Raw genomic sequence first — 13,290 nt, 5'->3', positions numbered from 1 at the left:
GCTCTTCCGATAACATGGTTTTCAAAAATAGGGTAGGTAGGTTGGAAAGAATTTTTTTTCCAAAATATTTTTATTTTTAAATATGCATTTTTCAGGGGTTCAGAGCAGTCAAACACTGGCTACAACATTTCCAGAAAAATATATCATACATATAAAAGGAAAAAAACATAAAAGACATCCTTGTTCAAGCAAAAATTAAATGCCAAGTAATGAACGCATGATTTTACAGGTTTTTTCATTCTTTTTTTACTTCCATGTTTACGTAGCTCTAAAAAGTTTAGGGTCAGCAGGTAAAAAATAGGGTAGGTTGGGTTATCGGAACAGCACAATTTTTTTTGTTTAGCCTAATGAAAATCTATGAGTCTAAAAAATTAAAGACTCATGATGCATCATTATAGATGACTAATTTCATGTAAAACTTAACTGACAAAATCAGTCAATGTGGGCACTTTTCGTATCTTCTTTTTTGGGAGGCCCACATGTAAATTTTTGTAAAATTTGAAACATTCCTGCCTGGTCCAATGATCATCATGTAAGCAAAATTTTCATTTTTTCGGCTAAATGTTTTTTTCCTGCGAATCAACCTCAGCATGTTTGCATAAATGCAGAACAATTAGTTCAACGAGGGTGGATAAAACTGCCTCTCGAATTGTGACACAAGTAGAGATTAGTGGATAAACACATTTGAGTGCCACTTAAAATGGTTTTCCTAGGGGTGTCAAGCTATGTATTCTAACCCCAAGCAATGTACTTTACCCTAACATTAATGATCCCTAAGTTTCCTAGTGATTATGGTAGAGTGTGCCTCAGATATTTGGACAGATATTTGGACTCAAACTTTTCCCATGCCTTTCTGGTCTACCACTTGTCCGGGCTCATTTTTAAGCTCTTGGTGTAAGAAAAATTTTCACCATCTCGAAAATCAAAAATTGTATATTTATCCATAGGGTTAACAGGGCTGGTGGTGTTTTTGGACTTAAAATCTTGGTGAATGTTCTGTCATTTGTTTCTCTTTCACCAAACTTTGCATAGTGACCCTTAATATCTGTTCTTTATTTGGTGAGAGAATGATTAAAAGTTTCATCGAGGAAAGTTTGAGCAAAAGTTTAAGTCTTTTACTTTCAAGGCACAACATACCAAACATTGTCCGTGTCAAAATTCAATATCAATTCAAGTTGTGATTCTGTCTGCACTATCTTTTAGTGTATTTGACATTTAAGCCTTTGTTCTTGGTCTTGGTATCTCTCCCAAATGTGAAAAGAAAGTGGCCGAAGACACAGGAGCCTAAATTACTGTGACCTTGAGGTCAAAATCTCACTCAATGTCAAAATTTCTAAAAAGGTAATTCTCTCTTCCTTATGACTTACTTAGAATCTTCACCTGGGTTGATGGCCATGATATTACCATCGATGACGGCCATGGCACCCCTGATGGCTGCCTGTACAAAGTCACTCTGTACTTTGAACATCGCCCTCTCACGGACGATTCTCTCCTGTAACGTCTTCCGCGGCAAATCATGCGTAGTCTGCAGTTCTTCGTTCCAGTCTCTGGTCTGTCCAGGGATGTGTTCTTCATAACCAAGCCTGGAGTTGTAGGCTGTGATCAAAGTATAATACTCGCTACAGTTCAAAGTTTATACAGCCACAGCATTGTATATAAAGATAATGGATGTATGTGACGTGAAAATGGGGGCTGAAATTGCAAGGCAGTCTAGCCGTACATAATTATTATTATGTGACCTAACATTCAATACACTTGGAATGTTTTTATATTTGATTTCATCACACCTTTGGTGGAAAATGAATTCTTTTGCTGTTAATAAAAAGATTAGAAAAGCTAATATATGACTAAGGACAAGTGAGAGAGATTCTTCAGTAGGTTCGTCTTTGGGTAGGAACAATAAGGCTATTGTTGTATTGAAGGTAAATTGTGTAATAGAATTATCATTTCCACTTCATCTTCAATAATTCACATAGCAAATGTCAAAAATAAGAATCAACCAATTTACAATAACCTGGTTCAAGTTAGTGTTCTAGGAAAAAACTACGGTTCTGGTTGATATGGTTACTGGGTATCCAAACTCTATTACCAAACTGATGCACACACATCAAAAACTGACCATCCACTTACCATCCTCTGCTCTGATTGAGTCTATCGTGTGATCTATCTGAGGTGACGTCCATGTGTAGACTTGAAAGGGTACCAACACTCTCTCTAAAGGATGTCTTAGAGCTCTGGAAGATATGGACAGTGTGAACCACATAAAGTTACAGATATGGGTTAAGAAAAAGGTCACAGTTCTAGTCTCAATGTGAGGTCATTGTGTGCTTTGAATTTGAGGTATACTTGGATCCTAGTACTTAAATACAGGGGTGGTAAGTATGCTTGTATGCAAGTTCTAAGCATTAAAGTCACAAGGGATAGGTACACATTGCCAGCTTGATTTGATATTGAGGTTTTATATCATATATTTTACAAAAATTCACAATCAAATGGAACTGATGATATATATGTGTGATACTATATTTGATGATTCTGTCAATCTATGCCAAGTTGCATGTATCTTTGCAGACAGATTTTTCAATGACATCGCATTGGTGCAGTTGGGCAAACACCGTGACAGTTGCCAGTGTAGGACATACATACCTCTTTTTCAGCATCTGAGCAAAATTTCTTTTAAACGCAGGGCTCACTTTCTGGAGCAATTCAATGAGAGAGTGCGATAGGTTTTTCTGTTCTGCCGCCTTGGGGTCAAAGGTCTCTAATGTTGACCTGGATCAAAGAGAAAAAATGCTGCGTCATGAACGATAATTCCATCTAGCAAACGAATCGTTTATAATGTAGTCAAATTATCTCCTAAACTGATGTTCCATGGGTGAATTTCCCCAAGAAGTTAAGCCATCACTACTGACTCCACTTCTAACTTTCTTTGTGAGCATGAACACAGTGAAAATATCTGCATGAGAAATTTCCTAAAAGTCTGTGAGGCTTTCTTGTTGCATGTACATTCATACTTCATACCATTGACACTATAGGCAATGCCTACAGTGACTCCAAAAATATTCATTATGTGTACCTTGTTTTATTTCATACCAGAAACTTTATTTTTTCGTCATTATCAAATTTGCTGAGAGTTGATATTCCCCCTGACAAAACAGCACTCTCTTACTTTACCTGTTTATGTAAAATCCCCTGGTGGATGCTGTGATGTGGTATGCATTGTTTTCAACGGTCACTATGTACAAATACATCAAGTCACCTGTGGTGTGGGGAAGACATACAGTGAACTTTGTGAGTTGCTGGTCTCTGGAAGAGTGAACTTAAAACAACTTCTCTGTGACTGCAAAGAGTCAGCTGGTGGGCTGATTTTTAACAACACTATTGTTCTTACAGCATTTTGTGAAAAACAATGCTACAGAGCTTCACCAAAATCTGACTTAGTTTTTTCCTAGATGGATTGACAGTTTGGCTGGCTGTACATGATCAAAAAAAGCCAAAAGCCCATGACTTTATCACTATGATTTTCTTTCAAACTCCATGAAGACTGTCTTCACAGAGGTTACCAGTGACTTGTTTCATGTAAAAATGTGTGAGTCTCATTCTGTGTTCCTGTGCATGTGTGCACTGACTGACCAGAGTTAATTTCCATATCAACGTGAATCTGAAACACTATTAATTTTTCTGATCTCTCTGTATTATTTTTGCAAACATCCAGAATAAAACTGATACAAATTCAAGGTGTTCACAAAGTTTCTGTCACGTCATTTCAAAATTTTCTGCACTAACCATGCATTTTCCTATTTCCTGGAGGTGGATTCCATCCACTTGTTGTAAATATTTGAACGCAGGATGGAGGTTTTGGCTCCTTGACCAGCGGGTTTAGTGGCAATAGAGGGCGCTCTCCACTGTCTGGCATGATGTTGTCTGGTGGAGTGCAGTCCACTGAGTCACGCTCCCCAGTTTTTTTGTTTCGTCCTTTGAAGAGAGAAGCCACAACACTCTGTGTTAACTGAGTGAAATAAAAATTTGTCTGGAAAGAAAGTAATCAAAAATAGTTTCTAAATCATTAATACTTTTATTACAATTATCAATAAAAGACGATCTTCTCCTTCAAGGGAAATACCATCAGATTCACAGGCTGCTGACAACTAATGCCAAAGAATACTAACACTGCAGACAATTTTTTCACTGGATCATATTATCATTCTTTCTTCAAGGATACCTGAATTGTGTCTTCTTATAAATATTGTGAAAAAAAATGCACTCTTGGGTGAATTTTTGATTCATTTTATACATCTTGCCAGTCCGATTCTTAGGAAACCATGTTTAATGTTAGGAAGTTACATATAACGTATTCCTCCGATTCTAAGACCCCGCCCGTTTATAAGACCCCCAGGATTATTTTATCAATTCGTAATTAGCTGTTAGTTCGTTTATAAGACCCCCCAGGGGGGTACACCCGAATTTTGACTGGAACAATAGAGCCATTGTCATGTAATGAGACCAGAATATCCACAACACCTACGCTGCTTATCAAAGTCACAAACAAGTGTCAAAGTGAAGTATCAACCTTACACACACGCACACTATTGTTGGGGTTTGGAACATGTCAATCGGGAACAGTTCTATAATTTCCCGGCGATAAAACTACACTTGGATTTCACTACCTAAATGAACAATATAAAATATAAAGATTTTTTAGCGTCTCGATCTAGTACAATATCGTCTTTTCGTTACTGTCATTTTGCTACCATCAAAATAAGCAGATTTTTCAACATCTGATTATGTACGAATCGAACATTTCGATGCAATTTGGCTACCATGAAATGAACATTTAGGATCGTCGGGTTTTCGGACTTGTCGATCAAGTACGATTCGCTCATTTCATCACGATCAAACAAACACAATTTACACTCATACAAACACAAAAAAGTTTGGGTATCAGTAGTCTCTTTTTGGAGACTGTTGTGGCCCTTAAAAGGACAGTTTCATTTTTTTGGTCAGCGGCATGATTTTGTCTGTTTTAGTGAATATGTACGGTGAAAACAGTACATCGGACTGATTGCTTTAGCAGAGGTACAGCCGCATTATTTGCCAAAACACCGACGTGACATTTCTCTGCCATGCCAACTCTTGGAGAATGGATGAATGCTTTCTTCTTTGCCTTCAAGTAGTATTTTGTTGACTGACACGTCACGATCGATGATATTCTAAAGTAACCGTGCCCGGTTTGAGTGCTGCATCTCGCTTCAAACTTTCAACTTTGCAACCATCTTGAACAACGGCTACAGCATTTCGATCGTGTATGTTGTCTGTATCTCGGCGAAGTTCATACGGCAAACCAAGTTCTAGCTGATTGCGACGGTAGTTAGGCATGCCGACAGCGAGAATGTTTTTAATAATTACTTTTTCTTGCCCATGACGACCGTGCACTGTCTATGACTTTTCAGAAAATAAAGTCTACGATAAATCGACGCATTTTTATAGGATCTTGTAACGATGTCGGGAAATCCTTTGTTGCCGTTATCAATAGAAAATTTGGGACGTGTGAATGACACGAGCTTTGAACTTGCTTCGCTCAACTTTTACACTTTCGTTTTCATACTACTGAGGCAAAAGACTACGGCACATGAAAAGTTGCTCTTTAAATGGTGTGCTTATAAAGATTTTTCAACAGTTTTCTATCAGGTAAGGTATCTTTTGTGATCATTGTGAATAGCTGCACGTTTTCTCTTACGTTCAAATTTACCATTAAAGTATAAAAAGATTTTTTCAACAGTTTTCTATCACGTAAGTTTTCTTTTGTGATCATTGTGAAAGCGCTGCAAGTTTTCTCTTACGTTCAACTTTACCGTATAAGCAACCAGTGAAAATAGAAATATCATTGGCATCGTAAAATTTTTCAAAAAGACTTAATGACGACGATATCGACTTCGACTGGTTTGACTTAGATGAAGAGGGCAATTATTGTGTTGACAAACGAAACGCGATATCCAAAGTTTTTTCCGCGCATGAACTGAAATTCTTTGAATTTCTTCCGTTTATGTTTCATCAATTTTGTAGTTTTTCTCATATAATGAAGGTATTTATTGTTTGAACGGCATTTGTTTGTGTCCTTTCCTGAACTAGTCCCAGCAATGAGTAGAACGATAGTGTAACAGATTTTCAAGATTATGGTTATGCACGCTTTCGAAGTCTTGCGAGGGAAAAATACCCAACTTCATAAGCTTCATACACTCACAGTTAGAACAAAAACGTGCATTCCGAACAGTTGATCATAGATGACTGAATTCCACATCAGGAGACATTTCGGTCATCGATACAAGTAATAAAAAAACTTTAGGGTGAATTGCCAAAAAATCAACACATCAAATATAAAGCAGATTGGCGCAGCAATCTTTCGTCTCGGTCAGCCGATGCCTCAACACTTTACCTATTTGAGCCTGCCTGTTTGTAAGATCACATTTCGTTTCGAGATACGGTTAGACTTTTTGAAACTAGGAGCAAAATAATAAAACTCACGACGTGTAATTGATCGTTTATTTTAAGGAGTACGGTAATTGAAAATCGTACATAGAAAACATCAGACGGACACCATCCCACTGAAAAGAATTTTACCTTGACCTCATGCACTGACACCTTTGACCTATTGCGTAAATTGACCAATCACAGCCAGCGGAACTTCAGGGACTTTCCCTTTACTCATTGTCTGACCTTTGTGGCCATGCTATGGGGAGCTAGCTGCTGCTGAGGAACGTACTTGTTGTACAAAGTTTCGTGGTGATTATCTATTCACGAAATACAAAGATTTATTGCTATCGTATTGTTTAGTAAAAGAAGGTATGGCAAATACGTTATATTTCAAGACTTGTGGATCTCCATTAATTTATACTTGTACAGATTTGACTGCCAGTATCTACGCAGCATGGCCATGAGTCGATATCACAAAGATGAGTTGTCTGTAGCGTGAATCAAAAATTCATTGGCATAAAAATTTACATAACATTGCATAAATTAGCATAAATTAACTTCACCGTTCGATTTCGCTGTGACATCCGTTTATTAGACCCCCCATATCTTTTTCGTCATCTTTGGTTCTGAAAGGGGGTCTTAGAATCGGAGGAATACGGTTGTTGTTATGCTTGAGTGTAAAAAGGGGTTTGCTCTTTTGCCAGCGAGACAATGCGAAACAAAATTTCTGTTTTTATTTTGACGTGTGGTGGATAAATCATATCCTGTACAGCCCCTGGCATGCTTGTGTGAGTTTGAACATGCCCATGTCATTTTGACTGAATGTATAAGAGACAACCATAATCAAAGCCATTGTTTTTTGTTATCAATTGCTGAATAATGCACTGAAATTAATGTTTCCGTTATATGCTTTGGTGTACTAAACTCTGAACCATACCCCTGTCAAAATCTTGGTGCAGTTCTGAATACAAAAACATTATCTGGATCTTAGCCAGGCAGTAGAGTCCACTTTGTCACCTTTATCTGACCGCCTTTGTCGACAAAGATTTTTTTGCGTAACAGCAAACCACTCAGAAATGACTGCCGTGTCAATCAAGTAATGTAGACACAATGTCTCTTTTGACTATGAAAGTCTGATCATGTTGATGTGTGTACACACACATACAACTGTATCATTGACATACAAATTATACCTTGTCCATTCCTGGGATATTTGGCTTGTCTCAAAGACCACTAAAGGTCTACTTCGTTCAAATGTGGCCAATCCAAATTCATCCACAATGGCACCAAATTTGGTTTTTGAAGTTTGAAAAAAACATTCTTTCAGGAAGAAACATGTGCCAATTTGACCATATCATAATTTTTGATAAACTTGTAAAATGGCAGTTTCAGCGTGCCATCATTTCTTACTTCATCGTTTTCTCTGAAAAATGGTTTCACTTTAATAAAGCAATGAAAACAAGCTTCTGGCTCTGGACCAAATTTACATTATGAATGACGGAAAAAGACGAAAATATTTGCTTAATCTCAGGTGGATGATAGAAAATATGTCTGAACCTTGACCTTTTGGATAACATTTGTCAAATGCTGACCTTTTGAAGATACATAATTGACCTCTGACCTTTTGAATTACACAGGTTCAACCTACCCTGGTTCTCATTGCCGCTTATAATTACAGCACTCAGGAAACTAAGGGACTGCAAGTCTGTGCCATTGTACGCGTCCATGGGATCCTGCGACTTCAACAAGTCCCTTACATGGCGCACGTGGATGCGAGCTTCACGCACTGTGTACGGTTCTGAAAAACAACAAAAATCTTGGGGTGAAAGAAAATCTGAAAAACTTTGAAAATATGAGGAATGCAAGAGTTTCGCATAGAGAAAGAACCCATTGTTAGATTCTGAGAAAAAGGCTATAGAGACATGTGAAAACACATTAAAGTTATCTGCATATTCCAATTATACAAACAAATGGTCATAAAAATACAGTTTGTGAAAACATCATACCACATATCTCTACCTTAAAAAAAGCTAAAAAGCACATTGGATCATGGTCCCGCCATGAACTATGATTAAATCAGGTATGTCTCCTTGACAATAACCCTAAACAACTGATAAACTAAAAATTGATAGGGAGTCAAGATAATTTTGCTGTGTATACTCAAACTATACACTTCCGTAAAAGACTGCAGAAGCCCCCGATTTTTACTCTTGATTTTGAAGTGAATGGTTGAAAGTTTGCTTGAAGAAAGTATGATCAAAATTTGAAGTCTTTCATTTTTAGGCATGAACTACCAAAAGCACTGTTGTTGCACTGTTGTTGTGAATATTGAAAGAGAGACCAAGTTTAGATCTAGACTGTGAGATACCCTGTCTGGTCCCTTTACAACATTCACTACATGTACATGCATGGACAGGCCCTCTCTGTGATATTTGGAGGAAAGAACACAAATCAAAGGTCATTACAGTACATTGCAAAACACAATCATTCATTAATTCTGCTTATAACATTTGGTTGAAAAAGACGCGAAGCCCAATAGGAGCCATAGCAATATGTAAGAAATTGCATATGTTGTCCATTAATTTTTCATTGAATTGCCTCCCAATCAAATTCCCTCTCTACTACCCCTAGAACTTTTAGGTCCCCCTCTCAAATTCCATTAGGCCCCATCCCCAGTATTTGTGAATGCAGCCTAAGAGCCAAAGCAAATTGCAATAAAACAGCATAAACAAAGCTGCCAAATCTTAGCAAGCATGAGTCAATCTGTGTCAGCCATTTTGTGACTGCAACGAGGTGGAGAAGTGGTGGGTGGTGCGTGTGTCAAGAAAGTGAAAGAGATGATTATATCAAGAAATTTATCGATGATTTCAGTCTAGACATAGAATCTACAAAACGACGTAATCGTACACAGACTGTCAAATAAATCACTTAGAGTGAATGTATATGAACACTTATTTCACGTGGTGACTGTCAACTGACTAGAAACTGACTCTAATATTTTATAAGAAATGTTTACCTATTCTTTGTTTAACATAATGTGTCGGTACAATATGTGGCATACATACATATATCTTTCTGAGTAGTATGATTAAATTGGGATATGAAATATGTCCTTCAGTGATGTACGATGTCATCTGGCAGACTTGGATGCCAATAAACTTTGAAGTAGATGCATGTTTTATTTGGTCTGGCCGTCAGAGGTCAAGTCTATAAACTATAATATTCAACAGGCAAAGAAAATTGAGCGATGTAAAAGATCACGTGCTAAAGAAAATGGAATGCTTGATAAGTGTGTACATCCGTAAAATTCTGCAAAAACTATCAGACAATCATTTTTAATTTTATACCATCCCCACTTTCTATGCTTTGGAATAAATTTGTTGACGTGAGAGGCTAAAATTAGTCCAAAACATTACAAATGGGTGTCAGTAAAGGGTTATTTGAAAGCTTGCACGAATAGCTCTATAACAATCCAACCCCATTCATGACAACATGTACCGCAGCCATGGAGGGTAAAAAGCTATAAAGTAAACATCTTTATTGAGGAATAATTTGTTGCTAATGTTGGGAAACAATAATGAAATTTAGACAAATCACTGAGAATATTTTGATTGCATTGGAAAATGAAGACAATGATCAGAACAGAACAGTCAGAGAAGGTACTGCAGAGAACATTTCATTAATGATCCAATTTTATGACCACTGTATTTGATCCTGTAGAAGTAACCACATAAAACAGAATTTTATTGCTTTACGAAGGCCATGGGATTTCCTACGTATGGTGTCACATTTTAGTTACAACTAGCTCTGTTCCTGTCATGTCCATCAAAGCTCACAAGCATCCAGACAAGAGGAGTTCCTTGGCCTGAATTGCTCCTCTAAAACATGACTCACCTTCGACAACTTTGATCACGGAGCCGTCCGTCAGGCCCTCTATATTCCGCAACTCCGTGAAGTTATCCAGGACATTGCCATCCATTTGGAGAGTGAAACATGTCCTGTGGCATGTTTCTTCCTTGTCCATCAACAACTGATGAAGCTCATGTACCATCTCCTGTGAACCAACCTATATTAAAATGAAAAAAAAAAAAAAAAATCTTTGAGATTTAGTTTTATTTGGAAAGGCTGAGTCATTGTCTGCCGGCAAAAAAAATCATGTTTTCTGAAAGATCGATGTAACAATCACGAGCAGGTCTGGTCACTAAAAAAAGCAACATGTTTACAGTATGTATGTCCATGGAAAACCAGTCAGTATAGTGAAGATCATGATGTTTACATGTTTTTTTTTGCTAATCAACTAGTTGAGTTCAAAAATCTCACGCACAACATTCAAAATTTGTCAAATGATATTAGGCAGGATGTACTATATTTTATTGGTTTTAGCCAGCTTGACCAGATAAGAACAAATGCACAAAATGAAATTTAACTGTTCACATTTGTGAGTCAATAATTGAACATCTGAGAGCTTGTTTTTCCACTGACTAGACTTTCAATCTTTATTAATTCATTCATTCATTTCATGAATGAAATGTCCTGGCATTATATTTCTCTTGGTGACCATGGAAACATGGACCTTATTGAAAAGCCTTGCATGCATGATTCCAGCGAGAAATCCGAGGGCAACAGCAATCATTAGGAAAACATGTAAATGACACAAGCTATCATCGAGTACAGTAATTACACATTCTGCTACTGGAAGCCCAAGGACTGATCTTATACTATAGTATAGGGGAGGTAACAGCTCTCTGCAGTATTCCTTGGCACAAAATTCACGCTCCTATAGACATGTCTGACTTTACATAGTAACTGTATCTCTGTGTACAGATATCCTACACTGCACTGTGACCTCAGAATTAGCATGCAGACATAGCATCAGTGAGTCAACCAACGCAAAGCTTGAACAGTCAGTTGTCCGCCAGATGAAGATAATCTAATAACATTTTGAATGACAAAAGATCATGCAGCATTCGACAACTGCTGTCGGTAATCCAAACATTCTAAAGCCAGACTTTCAGCTGATTACTTCACTCTCACTTAAATTAATTGTAAAAGTTAAGATTGAGACCACCGCTATGGTGTGAATATGAAAGAGCAAGCACAACTACAATTCACAGAAACACACAATTCCTTTGCTTTGATTCCTATGGTAAAATCTGTTTTCCTTGTTTTTCATACGATTCGGGATGCAGGCATTAACCTTTTGACAATCATATTTATATAATACTGGTAGTATTAATATAATTTTTATCATTATTGATTTACCTTTTTGTAAAATCACATTTACTTCAATTTAACAGCATTTGCTCGAAAAAGGTTTGAAAATTTTTACTTATTTACAACAGCAGAATTTAAAAGGGTATGGTTTGCGAAATGCTTTTTCAGGGCTGTATCTCTCAGTTTACCTATCTATTACAAGTCAGTCAGCAATGCCTCTAACAGCTTGTCCACAATATCACTTTGGAACAATGATATCCCTTCAACTGCAGAAACACAAAAGAAAAGTCAATGCTAACACAATGGACTGTCAACACTTCACAAAAGAAGTATAAATTATTGGGCAATTTAAGCAACCTACCACCACTGAACAACCTTGTCTCAAGTTTCTGACGGAAAAAGAAACTGACCTGCAATTCAAATGGATCACATCCTGGCGGTACTATCTTGACTGTGAAAAATTTGTCACTGAGTAAAACATTTTCTGGTTTGTTTTGAGTTTTCTCACAACAATCCTTTGTGTCCTTATCCGAGCAACAAGATGACGCATCTTTGTCTCCTTTATCGTCTGATGAATAAAAACAAAACAAATCAATGTTAGAAACCACAAGAACAATATATGTAGTTTTACACATAGTCTACATATGTAGTCAATGTATGTTTTGTGCATGATAAATGCACATTTTGACACTGGTTCAACTTGAGGTCACATGTGCCTTGAAAGTTCAAAGACTTAAACTTTTGCTCAAATTTTCTATAATGAAACTTTCTAACTTTCTCTCGCCAAATCAAGAATAAAAATCAGGGGTTATCACATAAAGTTTGGTACTAGAAAAAATAATTACCTAAAATTTACCAATATTTGAAATTCAAAATGGCTGCCAACCTGATGTTTTATACTCTATGGAGAAAGATAAAATTTTCAAAAATCAATTATAGAGGGTTAAAATTTTTCTTTACTCCAAGAGCTTTAAACTGAGCCCCACATCCTGTGCGGTAGATCAAAAGAAAATTTTGAAAGTTCGAGAGTCTGAATATCTGTCCTTGAGGCGCATTCTACCCTAAAAGAAAAGTCTGTGTCAAGACGGGCAACACCAGTACAAATGAATTATGTAGGCTTTGGTGTTCATAGTGTGTTACTAATGCCTAAATGTTTGGTGATGTGTGTGAACTTAAAAAACTTCATGAACATTATGGTTGATAATTTTGAAGTAACCTTCCATGAGCCATACATAACCAGTCTGTTAGCAACTTCAACATTTTAATCTACTTGTATGTCCGGTGATGACTGTTGTCAAGGAGATAAAAATCTACAAGAAAGGCAAGATTTCTGTTATCAACCTATTAACTTGATTCATATCATGTTGTTTTTCAAGTTTCCAAGTTAAGCCTTGGTCAGGGACATTTTTGATGGCAAGACAAAGTGAACATTGGATTTACATTTGAGATGCTCAGTACCAGTATATCCAAAGAAACTGATGATGAATAGCTTTGGAAATTATATTTTTTATCACATGACTTCCATACAACTTCACAGTGTTGCATGTTGTGATTTGACTCACATTTGTGCCTGCGACAATTGGATACATATGAAAATCACAGACA

At 36.9% G+C, this 13,290-nt stretch overlaps 1 protein-coding gene across 1 annotated transcript in view; it reads right to left on the bottom strand.

The window, feature by feature from the left end:
* Positions 1 to 13,290, bottom strand: part of LOC139145201 (clustered mitochondria protein homolog) — a 58,390-nt gene that overhangs the window by 25,824 nt on the left and 19,276 nt on the right. Inside the window, exons 2-9 of the mRNA XM_070716199.1 lie at positions 12,096 to 12,253; positions 10,366 to 10,537; positions 8,120 to 8,269; positions 3,787 to 3,975; positions 3,175 to 3,259; positions 2,647 to 2,772; positions 2,131 to 2,234; positions 1,368 to 1,596 (exon numbers count right to left, since the gene is read on the bottom strand). Coding sequence (XP_070572300.1) covers positions 1,368 to 1,596; positions 2,131 to 2,234; positions 2,647 to 2,772; positions 3,175 to 3,259; positions 3,787 to 3,975; positions 8,120 to 8,269; positions 10,366 to 10,537; positions 12,096 to 12,253 — 1,213 coding nt within the window. The remainder of the gene's footprint in view (positions 1 to 1,367; positions 1,597 to 2,130; positions 2,235 to 2,646; positions 2,773 to 3,174; positions 3,260 to 3,786; positions 3,976 to 8,119; positions 8,270 to 10,365; positions 10,538 to 12,095; positions 12,254 to 13,290) is intronic.

This window comes from Ptychodera flava, chromosome 12 (assembly GCF_041260155.1).
Source record: "Ptychodera flava strain L36383 chromosome 12, AS_Pfla_20210202, whole genome shotgun sequence".
Lineage (NCBI taxonomy): Eukaryota > Metazoa > Hemichordata > Enteropneusta > Ptychoderidae > Ptychodera > Ptychodera flava.
Note: the sequence above shows the minus strand (reverse complement) of the source record. Positions and strands in the feature narration are given on the sequence as shown.